The 17,419-nt window shown below is 40.0% G+C and overlaps 1 protein-coding gene across 3 annotated transcripts in view; it reads right to left on the minus strand.

Moving 5' to 3' along the window:
• The window catches only part of PIR (pirin), a 145,751-nt gene that overhangs the window by 7,550 nt on the left and 120,782 nt on the right, over positions 1 to 17,419 (minus strand). For 2 of the 3 annotated variants that reach the window (XM_074359538.1, XM_010967997.3), the window contains 2 exons: positions 16,713 to 16,757; positions 6,252 to 6,334 (listed from right to left, as the gene is read on the minus strand). In XM_074359538.1, coding sequence (XP_074215639.1) covers positions 6,252 to 6,334; positions 16,713 to 16,757 — 128 coding nt within the window. The remainder of the gene's footprint in view (positions 1 to 6,251; positions 6,335 to 16,712; positions 16,758 to 17,419) is intronic. The other variant, XM_010967999.3, reaches the window with a different exon arrangement.

Consider the following 17,419-nt stretch of genomic DNA (forward strand, 5'->3'; position numbering starts at 1 on the left):
TGTTAAAATGGAATACTATTCAGCCATAAAAAGGACAACATAATACCATTTGCAGCAACATGGATGTCCCTGGAGAATGTCATTCTAAGTGAAGTAAGCCAGAAAGAGAAAGAAAAATACCATATGAGATCACTCATATGTGGAATCTAAAAAAAGAAAAGAAAAGAAAAAGAAAAAGACAAATGAACATAAATACAAAACAGAAACAGACTCATAGACATAGAATACAAACTTGTGGTTACCAGTGGGGAGTGGGGTGGGAAGGGACAGACTGGGAGTTTGAAATTTGTAGATACTGACAGGTATATATAGAATAGATAAACAAGATTATACTGTATAGCACAGGGAAATATATACAAGATCTTGCGGTAAGTCACAGTGAAAAAGAATGTGACAATGAATATATGTATGTTCATGTATAACTGAAAAATTGTGCTCCACACTGGAAATTGATACAATACTGTAAACTGACTATAACTCAATAAAATAAAATTTTTTAAGAAGTGGATGTCATAAATCCCATTTACTAAAGACCAATGACTTACCCTTAGCACAGACCCTGAGTTCCCACTTACTGTCACATTGTACACAATGTTAACAGTTAGGCTTTGGGTTCTTAGATCTATGAGATTCAAAGCAAGAAGACAGAAAAGCACTACTGTACAAGAAAATGGTCAGCTTAACATCAATGACGGAAATTAAAAGCAAAAGAACTATGAAAAACAGGCTTTTTTTTTGAAGCTTAAAAATTAGTCTAAGACCACTTATGGTAGGAGCAAGCAGGCTCTAAAGACATCATCATACTTTATAGTTCAGGACAGTAATTCATATACATGCAGGTGACCCAAGGTTTCGTATAAGTTAAATTGTGCATAATAATATCTAATAGCCCAATAGCCCAATAGCTCACAGGAAAAGGGAACATTTCTACTTGACATGTTTTTTTCTTTCAATGTCACGTTTAAGTGACTAAAACTTCAACTTAAAAAAATGCAGTTATCAAAAAAACATTTACACCCCTAAGGGCTTTAAAGGGGTGAAATTTTAGTGTGACTCCAATGACATATTAAAGACAGGTATCTTAGAAAAATAGTTCTGATCGTGGGCACTACATCATTTATAATTTAATCTGAAAGAAGCTATCACAAAAAAGTATTTTAAGGTGCCTGTTGTTTTGGAGGGGTGTACACACTTGGGTTTTAGGGTCAGGAGGCAGAGGAGAAAGGGGTGGGGGTCACAACAGGAGGGGAAAGGAAAGGCCAACTCCTCAGAACGTATGTTTCCTAATTCAGAAGATGCATCTTTTGTGAGTGACAAATGTGTCCTACAGTTTACGCAGTTTAGAATAATAATAAAGTGTTAAAAATAAAAGTTTTGCTCCTTTTGATATTACTCAAATCAAACAATGGCTTTCATTTATAATTCAGATGGTAGGATAAAAGGACACTTGTATTTGGTCTGAAATGAAAAATGATTCAACTGCTGGGTGTTGAGTTGTTCAGGAGTTTGGCTTCCCATGTCAGAAATCTGAAGTCTGGTCCAAGCTTCCTTTAAAGACTTTTTCACAAAATTAACCTCTGAGTGGCCCCTTCTCCTCTAACTGAAGCCAGATGTTTTGTGTCTTTTTCTTTTTTCTTAAATGCATCTTTTTTCTTCCCTTAATTAGCCTTCTTTGGTGAAAGCTGATCGTTCTCCTGGATATTCAGTAGAGTGCTATTGTGGCTGGAAGTCCCAACGGTCACTATCTTGAAAAGTCCTCATCTATGGTGACCTTGTATACGATGTCAAATGATGAAAATCAGGCCAAAGCAAAGTGAAGGAAAAACCTGTTTAAGATCATGAGTCCCTGTGCAGACTGAAGTCAACGCTTTGTTGGAGTCTGATGAACAGACTCCTATACAAAGGTAACAGAAGCCCACTTACTGCTTCAAGTAGAGTTGCCTCAACTAAAACTCATGATCCTTCGGGGCTCAGACCATGTCTCTCACTCAGGTGCACCTTCTCAGAGTTCCTAGTTCAGAGTTAGGCCATTTTGGGTTTACTTAATAATTTACTTTTACAAACAGCTCTGCTATTCCATAAATATTATTGCCAAGATACGTATTGAGTTCCACTGATACCAACAATAAATGATTGAAAGCCCAGATGAAGGCCTGAGGATTTATTGAAGATATTGGTAACTCCTACACTATGAGTATGTACGCATAGACTGACTGATTAGAAATATAAAGCTTGAGATGTCTGTCAGTGAGACTCTGAGAATGAATCTAAGATCATGCTTTTGCTTCAGGGACATTTATTATTGTGAAATGTCACCTGAAAATATTACCAGAAAGAGCTTTAACAGGACTTAATTGCATGCAATTGTTCTTACTAGACTTCACTGTTTATACTTCTTGGGCCAACTGAAAGATAAAACAGTGAGATGTTATCAGTTTTTGAGAATTAATGGCTTATTTTGTTGTGAATTTTGATACAAGCAAAAAAGTTGTCTCTAGCTTTAATAGGGTGTTCTGTTTTATTTGTCTTTCAATCTTTATTTTAATCAAATGTTAATCTGTATTAATTTCATGAATTCACCATGGATGATACCAGTTAACGAGTACTGTTACTCTCAAGTATGGTTTTGATGACACCAATGAGAAACTGACTGTCTACCTTGACAGACTACATGTAAATTTGCTAATACAGGAGGCTTAAGACTTTCTCAATAGGACACTAATATAAACATGAGTTTAAAAGTGAGATCAAGCCTTCATATCAAACCCATGTGCTCCTGATCCTGGAGCCCTGGCAACCAGGGCACCAACTGTGGGCCAAAGCAGCACAGGGAGCCTTAACACCTGAAACAGAGGCTGTTCCGGGGTGACTATTACTGTCCAGGCTTAAATGTCCAGAGTAGCCTGGAGTTGATCCCAATCTCTAAGAACTCTGAAAAAGTTAAGGCCATTTGGAAAGTATTGTTGGGGTTTGGGCTTCCTCTAAGAAATCAAAGGTTCTGGCTTAAAGACTCTTCAATCTAGCAGAAATCAAGCTCCCTGCACTTGCTACCCGCCATGGAAGACTTCAGAGTAATGGTCACAAAAGGTAATCCACACTCTGAGTGAAAAAGACAGGGATCCCTGTAGCTTAAAATGTACTGGTCTAAGATGAGTCAAATGCTAAAATGGAGCAGGGAAACCTGGGGAGAGAAAAGATGTAATCTACATTAACTTCTCCTTGCCCTCCTCCTCTCCTGCCTCAGAGGATTGTTCAGCCTAGAGAAAACTGCCCAGACTACGGGTTGACCAGGAAGATCAGCACGATGGGACAGACACAGAATGAGAAGCAGTGACAGTGCAGGAAAAGCAGTGCTGGAAGGGCAGCTGGGGAGTATCTAATAACTCCTCATTCCTGACCACAACTCAGGGCAAATGGGAATAGTGGGAGAACCATGAAGCCACATCTTCCTTCTTTATCTAATCAGGCTAAGTCTAGTTCCAAGTGAAAACAACCCTGGCCTGGAGCCAGAGTGAATCAGAGTCTTTGGGGGCCTTTTAAAAAAAAAGTGAAATATAATCAATTCACAATGTTGTGTTAATTTCTGGTGTACAGCAAGTGATTGAGTTGTACGTGTGTGTGTATATATATATGTATATATATATATTCCTTCTCATATTCTTTTTTATTATAGGTTACTACAAGTTATTGAATATACTTTCCTGTGCTACACAGAAGAAACCTGTTTATCTATTTTATATATAGTAGTTTGTATCTGCTAATCCCGAACTCCCAATTTATTCCTTCCCCACTTCCCCCGCAACCCTGATAACTATAAATTTGTTTTCTTTGTCTGTGAGTCTGCTTCTCTTTTGTAAATAAGTTCACTTGTGTCATATTTTAGATTCCACATATAAGTGATATCATACGATATATTTGTCTTTCTCTGTCTGACTTACTTCACTTAGTATGATAATTTCCAGGTTCATCCATGTTGCTGCCAACGGCATTATTTTATTCTTTTTCATGGCTGAGTAGTACTCCATTGTATATATACACCACATCTTCTTTATCCAGTAGTTTTTGATGGACACTTAGGTTGCTTCCATGTTTTGGCTATTGTAAATAGTGCTGCTGTGAACATTGGGGTGCATGTACCTTTTTGAATTAGAGCTTCCTCCAGATATATGCCCAGTAATGGGATATTGGATCATATGGGAAGTCTACTTTTATTTTTTTAAGGAATCTCCATACTGTTCTCCATAGTGGCTGCACCAAACTACATTCCTTTAGGGCCTTTTTATAGTTGTAGAAACTATATGTCCTAAACTTTAGGGCCTAAGGTATGAATCCTCATTAGGTAACATGTATGTGGCATGACTATCTGTCACATAAGGTGTTTAGATCAGTGAACTTTCTGGCTACCATTATTGGGTACCCGCTATGCACTAGACCCAGGATTAACAAACTTGTCCTTCAAAAGAGCAAGAGAGTAAAGATTTTAGGCTCTAGGGGCCATCTGGTCTCTGTTACAATCTCATACCTTTTGCTTTTCAGCATGGCATGAAAGCATCCACAGACAAACAGAAATGAATGGGTGGGGCTGGGGGGGTCAATAGAATTATATTTATGACAAATTTAAATTTGCCCTATTGGACGTAAATTACTGACCCCTGTACTAGATGTGGGGTAGACTCCTGAGCTACATAATCTCACATATTTTGATGACCCCATGCAATTGGCATCATTATTTCAATTTTGCTGACCAAAAAACTGAATGAAGCTCAGAGAGGGCTTAAGAAACATGTCCAAAGTCACACAGCTAACAAGTGGCAAAGCCAAGATTAACACCTTCACAGTCTTTTTGTTGTAATCTAAGGGGGACTTTCTCCTCTTCATGGATGTAAGTGATATGCACCCATTTAAATGCTACTTTTTAGGAATACTTTTTTTTCATAGAAATCTTTCTAATGTCATGGTGGCTCAGGCTCTGCTTATATACAATCATAATTACAGAAGGGCACAGAACAACCATGCCCCTGGGGCCAAGTAACTGATGGTTTCAGCCAACTCTTCTATCCCTGCTGCCTCCCCCAACTTTCGGGCTCCCCTCATCACTTCTGCTGTTCCACTTCAGCTTTCAAATCCTTATCATTTGCACTGTGTTCTCTGTTATATTATAGGAAGGACTAGGGTTGTCAAGTTAAACCAGATAAGTTACAGACTAATCCGCTGTCAGTAGAGTCTGGCCAACAGGTGTCTTCCATGTCTCTTTCATGCATTGGGTGAAAACAGACAAAATCGCCATTTTTGTAGGTCAGAAGTGGCAGTTTCATGCAGTTCAACCTAGTAACAGAGCGCACAGACCCTGACATATGCATTTCCTCTGGATCACATGAAGTTTTGCTTCTATTTACTTCACTGTTCCTGGGGGAGTTGCAGATGATTAAAGCAGCAGTAGGTAAGCTGCTGGCAAAGTGGGATAACATGTAATTTCTCAAATCCACTGCGTTCTACAATCCCAGGGCTGGAGGGCCAGAAGTCAGTTAGACTGCCTCTCCACCAGCCACCCGCACACTGAAATAGTTTTTAGCCCTGCTTTTCAAAATTCACCTTTGCAGGAGCTTCTACACAATGGTCTCCTCAATTCTCCTTAGTAAAATGTCACAAAGCAGTCAGATTGGCTTAACAGGCTCACAAGACGGTGAGCGAATCATCCAAGGGACTAAAACACACAGGGAAGAAACTCGGCGACCTAGATAAAAAAGCTTGTTGGACTCCTTAAAATACCAGAAACTTGACTTTAAAAGCAGGGGTTCAACACAAAAGGACTATGACAGGTATCATATGCTCTTCTCAGCTTGAAATAGGGTTGGCTTTCCAAGGGCTCCACGTGAGGATGTGTGTAGATTTCTATCTACATCCCCAGAGGGCTGATGCACTTTCACTCATGCGAACGATAAAATCAATCAACTGCATAAATAAAGAAAATTAGAAGACAAGGAAGATGTTTTGCCTTCAGACTCGAATTTCTAGGGGTAAACACCAGAGAACTTTAGATGATTCCTAAAGATGATGAATCAGTATAGATAAAGCCTTAAAATAAACTAACAGAAATAACAGGAGTTAGTGAAAGGGGTGGATAAACTTGCGACATGGTTTCTTTCTCCAAGGAAAAGAGAACATTTTCTAGCTACACAGGAGACTTAAGCATTTTCCTAGAAACCAGTAGAAAGTCCAAGTTAGGAAAATTAAAGATTTTTAATCCTCACCTTGTTCTCCACCTGGACATTATCGCCGTCCCCCAGCACGGCTGTGTGATGAGGCTCTATTTTCTGTTGTGCATCATCAGGTCCTACCAAAAAGACAACTCAATTTAGTCCTCACTGTGGTACATTTCTCATATGATTACAAAATTTAATTAACTACACATCACCATAAAATTAATTTCAATTTCAGAAATAACAGACTTAGGAATCTCCTTAAATCTCTCAGCTGATTATATTTGCAGTTATTAAAGTCAGAAACTGTTTTCCAATGGAGAAGAGAACAGGGAGGTGAAACCTGCATTAGGTCTTCGCTTACACTTTTTATGTCACGCCTAATAGCTTAATTAATGAGCAAAGCCCTTGGCATTCCATGCTAATGAGAGTGTTTCCTTGAGTAAATTATAAACCTCATAAAAAGTAAGCATACTTAGGAAAATTAATAAATTCCATCATTAACTCATTTCAACAAGTATTTACTGGGCACCTACAATTGCCCTGCACTATGAGTGCTATAATGCAAAGTGCAGGTTCCTTGCACACAAATAATGCAAAACGTCATTGAAAGAAACTAAACACATATTGAAAAGACACAGAATAATTCCAGTGGGAAATAGGTAAGCTGGAGGTAAACTATGTACAAGGCCCTGTGCTAACTGCTGGGGGGGGGGGTTCAGGATGATACGTTTCCATCCCTTCTATATTGAGGCTCACACATGAAATACAAAAAATAACACAAATGAAATTGTCCTTTTTTTTTTAAGGTTCTTTCTCACCAGCACAAATTTTTTAAAACTCGTAATTATTTATTTGTTTACTGGGAAGGGGTTAGGTTGTTTTTTTTTCTAACGGAGGTACTGGGGATTGAACCCAGGACTTCCTGTGTGCTAAGTATGCACTCTACCACTGAACTATACACCCCCCCCACCAAAATTGTGTCTTAAAGGCAACATGAAAGTAATAAATTAAGTTCAATGAGAAAATGGGCTGGAGGAGCTAATTCAGACCTAGGGACCCCAAGAATGTGTTGTGGGGGCATTAAGACCTGTACAGAGCTTAGCAGGATCAGACAGACCTACAAGAGGCAAAGCTGGGATAAAGGGCATTCTACACAAGGCGACAGACTGCGAAGTTGAGGTGCCAGGAATGTGCAGGGCATCCGTGGGTATATGGGGAAACCTCTACCATTGCTGAAACATTCTTCTGGGAGGAATGATGGCACTGCAGACTGGCTTCAGATGAAGGAAAGGCTGTGGTTATCCATCTGAAATGGAGGCCCTCCAAGGAAAGGGTATGTGTGTGTGAACTAGTCAGATCTGTGTCTTGGAGAAAAACCTAAAAGCAGAGCGCAGAATAAATGGGAGAGGGGCCAGACTGAAGTTAGGATGATCTGTTAGGAGTTTATTGTAACAGTCTAAGTGGACATGAATTACAGTCTGAACTGGGAGAGTGGATACTGAAAGATAGGGATGGATTTGAGAGGTGGAACTGAGAAAGAATCTATAGGGTTTACTACTACTCAGTGATAAAAAAAAAAAAAAGAATAAAATAATGCCATTTGTGGCAACATGGATGGCCCTGGAGATCATCATTCTAAGTCAAGTAAGTCAGACAGAGAAAGAAAAATACCATATATCACTCATATGTGGAATCAAAAAAAGAAAAAAGAGGACACTAATGAACTCATCTACAAAAGAAACAGACTTGCAGTAAACAATCTTATGGTTACCAGGGAAAGGGGTGGGACGGGATAAATTTGGGAGTTTGAGATTTGCAAATGTTAACTACTACATATAAAAATAAACAAATTTCTTCCGTATAGCACAGGGAACCATATTCAATATCTTGTAATAACCTCTAATGACAAAGAATATGAAAACAAATGTATGTATATATATGCATAACTGGGACATTATGCTGTACACCAGAAATTGACACATTGTAACTGACTCTACTTCTATTAAAAAAAAAAAAGAATCTATAGGATTTGACAACAATGGGAGAGAGAGGACTTGAACATGATTCTCACTAGGAGCAGAATGATGTAGTGGCTTGAAGATGACAACAGTGCTTCTCCAAGAGGAGGCTAGAGCATGGAGAAGCTAAAGCAGGTTAGGACAGCCACGAGAGGCTGTAGAGGTGGAGAGGCTTGGGCTGGGTCTTAAAGCTCGGTAAAAACCAGACACGTGAATGGACAACAGACAGAAGATTCTAAGCAGCGTGAGATGCTCACAAAAATGTCTAGGGGGACATACCTGCATGACATTCTGGGATGCAAATAAGGGCATTCACCTGACACTACAGAGCTAAAGCTGAATAACTAATATGGAAGTGCTTATGTCAATGAGAACAACAGCTTGAGGAATTATCATAAAAACAGAAACACTGTAGATTTTGTGAATATTGACCAGAGTCTAAACATAGCAATATTTTCAAGAGAAAACCTCCTTTTGACTTCCACTTTGGAGATAACCTATACGAAGAACAGGGCTCATCCTGATGCCTGCAAATGTGAAACTGGATTCTCATAGAGCACTTCTTCACCTGGAGTCAGTGTGTTCTCATGGGGTCCATGGATAAAATTCAGAGCAATCACAGACTTATGTGGGAGGCAAATGACATCTTTTGGAGGGGGCAGGTAATTAGGTTTATTTATTAATGTTGTTTTTAACACACTGATTGTCATATCATCCAAATCTGGGTGACAGTTGTGTTTCCTCAGGGGCACCGTTACCCAGATACGGATGATGTAATCCTTTGTCCAATTATGCAGAATTTATTCTGTGCAGAACAATCACATTCCAAGAAGAAATAAAACTGTAAAGAGGCTGAAAATTGAAAATAAGAAAAGAAATGATTTTTTAAAACAATTCCAACTACATTGGAAAAATAAACAGAGTAAAGATAAGCACATATACTGTTAGTGCACCACACTGTGGTCAAGTGTGAATTCGGGCCCCACAGGAAACACACCCAATCTACAGTGGGTGATCAACCTGTTAATGGAGGTACTGGGGATTGAACCCAAGACCGCGTGCAGGCTAAGTATGCGCTCTACCACTGAGCTATAACCTCCCCAAATGACATCTTTACTTTCACTAACACCTAACTGAAATGTGACCTTTCCTTCAGCCATAAATATAGCCAAAAAACCACAGCAGTATTCGCTAGAACAATGATCCAGTCTCCAGTAGAAATTACAGATAGTTTCATACCACACTAGCATTGTAGATAGCTCAAAATAAGTTTATGTTCATCACTACATAAACTTACAACTTCAAGCAGACCTGCTTCTGGATCATGTTATTTCAAATGTCATCAGAGACGCACACATATAACTATATCATAAACTTCTCCTTTTAACATTTTAATGACTTCATTGAATTGAAAAAATATTGTCCACAGGTGGGGCCTTGACAGATGTCAAAAGGGTTCACAAAAACGTTTAACGACTTCTGTCTCAGAGGCAGTAGTGTGCTGGTTAGAGTTTACCAACTGGCTTTCAGGGACCAGGGGAAGAACCAACCTGATTTGCTGTGGGTGCCAATTTCTGAGGCGTAAACGCTCCCACTGTGGCCGATTTCAAGCCACCACTCTGAGGTCAGGGAAGAGGTGCACCATCGGCCAACAAGAGCCAGCCCTGGCATACGATTAGAGGCTTCGAGTCCACCAAGGATTTAGGTTAACACATGTCATGGCAGGGAATGACGGAACTCCACTGATTTTCCACTCCTGCAAGGATGTGCCAATAAAAGAGGTTTCAGAGTCTAAGAATAATCTCACTTAGAGTTGAGTAATATTTTTAACTGTGATACGAAGTGGTATTTTATTAAGTGTGCTTTACTTAATTCCCTGGGAGCAAGGAACCATGTCTTTATCGTCAACTAGTTCATATGTAACTCCCATTACCCACACGGTCTTCTCCTGGCCCTTTGTTTTATCATGTAGGAGGTTTCAGGATACATAGACCAAAACAGTTTACAAAGCCCCTTCCTAGGTTTTAATGGAGTGAGCTGGCAAGAGACAGCTCTCAAAAATCATGCTGGCCTGGGATTTCTCTGCACCTCCTATCAGGGTAGTTTGCTTGAATGCACATTTATCGGTCTGTGAGGAAATCTGAATTTAGAAACAAAGAGTTCATGTTTTCCTAAGAGCTCTCATTCTAATTTTATATGGAATGCAATTTCTGTCCATCCTACTTGCTGATCTAGGGGACGAATCACAGTGTTCATTCTGAAGAGGCCCTTTGAAATACTCCACTGCAAGGTAGACCTATTTTTATAAACACTGGAAAGTCAGGTTTTCAGATTAATCATTCTAAGTGTACCTTTAGCTTCTGTATTCTTTTATGAAATGTTTAGAATGGGATCCCAGAAAGCAAAGATTGATTCTATCTTCATGTCATTTCTATGCTGTTTCATCTACTGGGTTATCTCCTGAACCTAAAATAAGTCTCAAAGAAAATATATTTTACTGTTTGTGACTACTTTCAATTATAAATAGAGCCAAATCAGATAATAAATAGTTTCCATTGAGAAGCTTCGCCAAGAATGTTAGATCTAATAGTGCAGTTAAGAAAAATTTAACTGAAAACAATTGAATTGCAAATATTTTTGTCTGCCTTAACGGTCACAGAAGGGCAAAATACTTGAAAACATATTTTAAAGTTAGTGCCGTATCTTCGGTGTCTGGTTAATCGCTGGACAACTTTTCCCCATATGTCAGATTTCCTTTTTCTTTTTCTTCTCCTTATAAGAACTGTTGTCCCATTTCCTCCATCCCATACCTTCTGGAACTTCTACCAGAGATTTTGATATCATCAATTTTGTATGTACAGGTGAAACCTTCTTAATGGATGCAATCTGGATCATTAATTGAAAAAGACAAACTGCATCAAACATTTTACTTTAAAGCATAAATGTGCATCCATTTGCCAATTTTTAGAAATTACACTCAAAGTGAGTCTGCTGCTTGGACTGGAGCGCTGTCTTTCTTTATAAGGCATACTCATAATGCACCACTAAAATCCTTCTAGATCTTTTACTATCATCTCTGCCATACTAATTCAGAGTCTTCTTTAGCAATTCACTTATACAAAGCATTGGACTTTAGCTGTTCTAGAAACACAAACTCTCTTTTCATGCTTATTCTATTCATTTATATATTATGTAATTACATCGCATCACTGCAATCACTGGTACAACTGGCATAAACAGATTTGAGAACAATCACATTTGCCTTTAAGTCCACTTCAAGGCAGGGAAGGTACAGCTCAGTGGTAAAGCACATGCTTAGGATGCATGAGGTCCTGGGTTCAATCCCAAGTACCTCCATTAAATAAACAAACAAACAAACAAACAAACAAACAAACAAACCTAATTACCTCTTCCCCCACACCCAAAAAAGAGCAAAAAAAAAAAAAAAGTCCACTTCAGCTTGGCTAGGGGGAGTAGCAGTGGGCAGGCAGGCCAGGGGAGCTGATCATCCTGGGTGTTCAGGCTCCTTACTCAAGGTATCCTGTGTGGTTTGAAGTGCACTGGTTAGTCCAATTCATTTTGAGTAAGTGGAAGTCAATGCCAAGGGCTTCTAATGTGTTTCCCACCTTTACTGAGATCTAGGGGCTGTGTCAAACTTTTTAATAACCTCCAGAACCTGAACCAAAGGGCAGACCACAGACTGAACATGAATAATTACTTATTTAAGTAAGTTGGAATCATTTTACTATAAACCGATTAACTGTCATTTCAAAAAACCACACATATTTTTAAATTTCTAAATATATTTTCTAAGCCCCAACAGTATACTCGATACTGGTTCTTCTAGGGGACTGGCATCCAAGCTGATAAACTGTCTTAAGCTTCAGGGATACAGAATATAAGCTCCTCTACCCTGTTAATCTCTCTGTTACTGTCTGTCATTTTCATCTCAGCTGCAGGGAAGGGGTTCAGTTCTAGTATCCTTGGGATAAATTGGTTTTCTGACCATGTTGTTTTAATCCTCTTTTCCAATCATATACTGCACAAGATTTCAGCTGAGGGCTGGTCAAAGGACTCGCTGCCTCAATAAAAGACTTGTCAAAGCTCTCTCTCCTGAACAATTTTTAAAGCTACTATTCCAGTCAGCTTAGAAAGCTTGAAAAAAAAAATCAAAAATTAAGATGATCTTGGAAAAGCATAAAGCATCTCAAATAAACACTCTTCTAAATAAGAAAGTGCTAATTCTACCTGTCTTATTTTAGTTCTGTTAATTTCTTCTCTTCTTCAGGGTGTCAGTCAGCAATTTTATGGCTTCATTTATTCACCATGAACTTTAAAATGTCTCATTTAGACAACTAGTTAATGTCCAGCATTTTCTAAATTCAAAACTCCACCTGTCCTCAAACTAAGTCTACTGATGTCCATCTTTTAAGCATTTCCTGCATCAATTAATTTTTTAACAGTCCTACTAAATCTCCTTTTATAGACTCTCCCCTGACTACTTTCTCAAGCCAAATTGCAGTCTATTTGTTCCAGCCCAATACATTAAGTACATATATTAATAACATCTACTTCAACAGAATGGAGTACATGACATTTTGGAAAAGACAATGACTTGCTTATCAGTTCCTGCCATCTGTGGTGGCCTGGTGTCATCCTGGTTTGTAAACAAGATAAAATTGAACCAATAAAGTCAGAAAGCATTTTCTGGATTCTCTCAATAGATTTTATAGGTCAGTACACATTCAACAGCTAGTCCTGCTTTGCTGTTTCTTTTTCTCTGGTGACTTGTTCTTGCCCTTCTGTTTTCCTCATTAACATCTCCATTAGGGGGTGGAGAGGAGGAAGGGAACAAGATAAAATTCAAATGAGGTCATCTGGCCAGTCACCCATTGGCTAAAGCAGATTCCCAAGAGGCCAGCTTTGCAAGCTAGATTCTCTCCATGGGCCGTTTTAACCTGGACAGATGCAAGTTCGCTCCAGCGCTACAGACTGTGGCCCCATTTCCTGCCAGATGTTTTGCACTTGTGGCTCGTGGTCACGAGAGGTGACCAGGCCAGTGAGGAGAGATGACTCAGGAAAATCCTGCCTCACCTCAAGAAAAACAAGTGGATGTGAGCTTTTTGCTTCTTCAATTCTTGCACTGAAGATCCATCAGGAAACAAGGCAGTAACTACTGATTCAACCAGGTTTTGAAGATTATTTGTTAATCTTTCTTCCCTCATCTTGTACAATGTCATTTAAATTGAAGGGGTTCAGAATGAGCCTCCCCAAAATGTGCCACTTTGGCATGTGGATTGTTTTGAGCTGAAGACAATCAAGGCTCTAAAGACTCAAGAAGAGCTTCTAACCACTTCTTTAACTGACTAAAAGAGTTTAGACAGGGGGTCTGACTCAGAGAGACAGCTACTACCTGAGATAACCTTTATCTGAAAGCCCTATCTGTATGGCAGGGCAAACATCTAATTACCAAACATCTGCTCTTCTTATCGGCTTATGACTCACCCTCCTCCCCTTGAAGCCACAAGCTCCTATCCCATTCCTTAGCTCAGAATGATAGATAAGCCTCAACTGCCCAACTTGCCCTTGGGTCTCATATTTTTATGGGGCTCCTCTATGTATGTAATTAAGTTTGTTTTTCTCCTGTTAATCTGTCTTAAGTCGATTTAATTCATAGACCAGCCAAAAAGAACCTAGAACAGTAGAGGAAAGATTTTTTCCCTTCACTATAAAAGCAAAATTAAATGTGAGCTTTTGTAGAGCCCACAAGCTAAGAAAGATTGTTCCATTTTTAAATGGTTAAAAAAATCAAGAGTAGTATTTCATGACATATGAAAAACTTATGAAATTCACATTTCAGTGGCCACAGGTAAAGTTTTATCGTAACAACTACCCCAATCAATAACGTATTACCTATGACTGCTTCTGTGCTACAAAAGCAGGAATGAGTCATTCTGACTGAAACTGTATGACCCACAATGATGGAAATATTTGCCCCCTGCCCTTAACAGAGAATTTCCTACCCCTACCCTTTCTCACTCTACACAACATTTCTGGTCTCCTTACCACCTCAGAATCCATGTGCTTTTCTTTACGACTTGCCATTTGTGTAGATTATTTTATTTCTCTTGAAATCTTAAAGTCAGCGGTGCTACCTCCATAAAATTGGCTTTTACTCTCCATCTGTAGAAAGTACTATGTGACAACCAAGATTTTCAAAAGATCATAAAAACAAATGCTTCATCACTTGCAGGTGGTTAATATAGTTTAATGTATGTGCCCACCATGAAATAAAATTCATATTTTATGGTAGGACAAGAAAAATTTAAACAAATTCTCCTCTGCCCTTTGGCCCCCTCGCCCCTGCTGGGCACTGTGTATCTTTATTACACATCGACCAAATTCCCCCATCAGCAGGAACACCTGCTCAAAGATGAACAGCAACATTCTCCCAGCATCAACAAGACAACTCCTGAAAAGATCACATTCCTTCTTGATCTTGTAAGGGGTCAAATGACCCATCAGGGTGACGCTTACATGTGGATTCTGTAAACTGTCAATAAGTCATTTGATGTACAGCCCTCTGTCTCAAAAAATTTACAGAACTGTGCCTTGATTTATAACTGATGGAACAGTTCTCAGATCTTTCTGAGATGCTCTTCCCACGTTATAATCCTCAAATTTGGCTCTAATAAAATTTCTCATATCTTTCTTAGATCATCTGATTAATTTTTTGTCGACACCATGGACTTGTGATACTCCTACTAAAATTTTTCATACTTTCTCAAATGCTAAAATAAATGAATTGTGCTTCTGAACCATAACTGAAATGCTATTCAGTGGAAGAGAACCTAAGCCCAATTCTACTGCACAAAGTCAAAATACAAGAGTTTGTGTTACTATGATTTTTCAGAAAATTAATTTCGGGGGATTGAACTCCCCTTTTGGAGAATATAAAGAATGGTTTAAGCGGCTCTAGGTCTGGCCTTCAGGCCCCGAGCAGCTACTATCAGTGAGCCAGCTGTCTGGGGCTGGGAGCATGCTGCCCAACACCACAGCCGTGTTAGGGCAGCAAGTTCACTGCTGAGGCGGCTGCCCTGCAGGTCGAGATGGAGAACCTTCGACCATGAGTGTCTCAGAAATGGGACTGCTGGCCTGCACCTTGGAGGTGCTCCACCACCCCCACCCCATTCACACCCCCCATCACTGTTCATGAGGGAAGGGGAGAAGAGAGGCTGGTTCTCTGACTTTAGATTTTCCCAAAAGCACAGTCTCAGTTGCATATTTGAATCCTAGTAGTTTCTCTGGGAGGCAATCCCAGGGAACAGCAGTCCAGGAACTGGGAAAGTCAGACAGGAAAGGGACAGCAGACAATGAACGGTGTGTTACCAAGTCCATGGTCACATGGGCAGCTTGAACATAATCCCTCTGGGAAACTCTAGGAACAATTCTCACCGACAGGCCTGAGAGTTATTCCACCGAGGGGGCAAGGCAGCTTCCAGGTTATGCTATTCCCCAGCACTGTCATCCTGCCCTGCTTGGGGCAGAGTAGCCTTCCCAGAATTCAGAGAAAGCCTCAGGCCAAGAGACACAGATACTACTGGCAGTTGGAAATTGGGCAGTGGGCCTAGAAGAGTGAAGGCCCCATGGGTGTGGGCAGGGGGCACCAACAGCATCGGCGACAGAGAGGCTTTTCCCAGCACCCAGGCTGCTTCTAGGAGACTGGGGGGAGGGTGGCAGCAGACATGGGCAGGAGCCAGCCTGCTCTACAAGCTCCGCTCTCCTACCAGCCTGGCTCTTCTACTACTGGGTTGGCTAAAGGACTTAGCCTGGAAAAGACAAGTTAGATGGTGTGGTCCCTGTGTCGGCATCGTACAAAGGACATGGGGTGGGGTGTGGGGAGTGGAATTGATGAGCCCTTGGTTCTGCTCTCAGGTCTACCAATGCGTAATTCGGGCAACTGAGATAACTTTCTCTAGACTTTACTTTCTTCATCGATAAAATGAGAGTTGACTGGGTCTCAAACATCCCTTCTAGACTAGACTCAAGAAGTGACACATATATAACCTTTAGAATAAAAGAAAACCAACTTTGAGATTTCTCAGAGGAACCTGGGACTCCAAATTCACCTCCTTCCACCTTCCGGGAGATAGAGTCCCGCTCCCCTTGGAGCCCGTCAGAACTCCATCCCTTTTTCAGTAGGGAGGCGGCCAACATCTTATCTTAGCAAAATGTCGCCCACATAATCGTGCCTGGACCTTACGTCTGCACACAGGCCACAGCAAAATGGCCGCTCTCACGATTAGTGGTTATTTCTCCCTCACTGAACGTGCTGGGAGCTGAGAGGTATACCAGCACGCAGAGAGGGCTGGTGCTGGAAAGGAGGAGGCATAGTATTCAATTACATGAAAGGTTTCATCTTACCGTTCTATCCTGACAGTAATTTAAATTATATTGCAATTGAACCCAAAGCAATAGACTCATCACTTACCAATATACACATCTCCAGAAATGGTATAAATGAAGCTTGTCCATCCTGAAAAAGGACCAGCAATGTTAAAAGCAACATCCATAATGCCAAAAGAAACAAAGAGGTAACAATATATTTAACAAGTATCTTTCTATATGAAATAAAATATACAAGCTTATGTAACAGATATAAAAGATACATTTGGAGATGAAATCATTTACAGAGATACAGATTTAAAAATTTAAGTTCTGTAAGCTGCTTAAAATACACACTCACACTCCCATGTGTGCACACGCGTGTGCCCACACACACACACAACTCTGAACCTAAATGACTTGGGCCCAAATGTGTAAGAGCCACCCAGGTTGACAGTGTATGATTTACTGGCCGTGTAGCTATACACCAATAGCTGTACTAACAAACAAGATGTTCCTTCCAGGTCGAACATCGTGCTAATAACTACAACCTACCAGTCTGGCTTATCTTCAGTTCCTTGTGCCTCCAAGCAGTTTTAAGTGTGAAAAGAATGCGAGAAATATGTTTTTCTTTACTTAGCTGCCATTTACTTTCTAGAGAATTCATTCCTTTCTATCTGTCCTAAAATAGAGCATCAGTTCCAGGGATGTGGGGAGACATAATCTTTGTGGTACAAATGGGCGTCAGATGACCTGTGCCCTCCCTGGACTTGTCCACACAATTTTTCAAGTGAATAAACTGTTCCACAAAGA

This window comes from Camelus bactrianus, chromosome X (assembly GCF_048773025.1).
Source record: "Camelus bactrianus isolate YW-2024 breed Bactrian camel chromosome X, ASM4877302v1, whole genome shotgun sequence".
In the NCBI taxonomy this organism is placed as follows: domain Eukaryota; kingdom Metazoa; phylum Chordata; class Mammalia; order Artiodactyla; family Camelidae; genus Camelus; species Camelus bactrianus.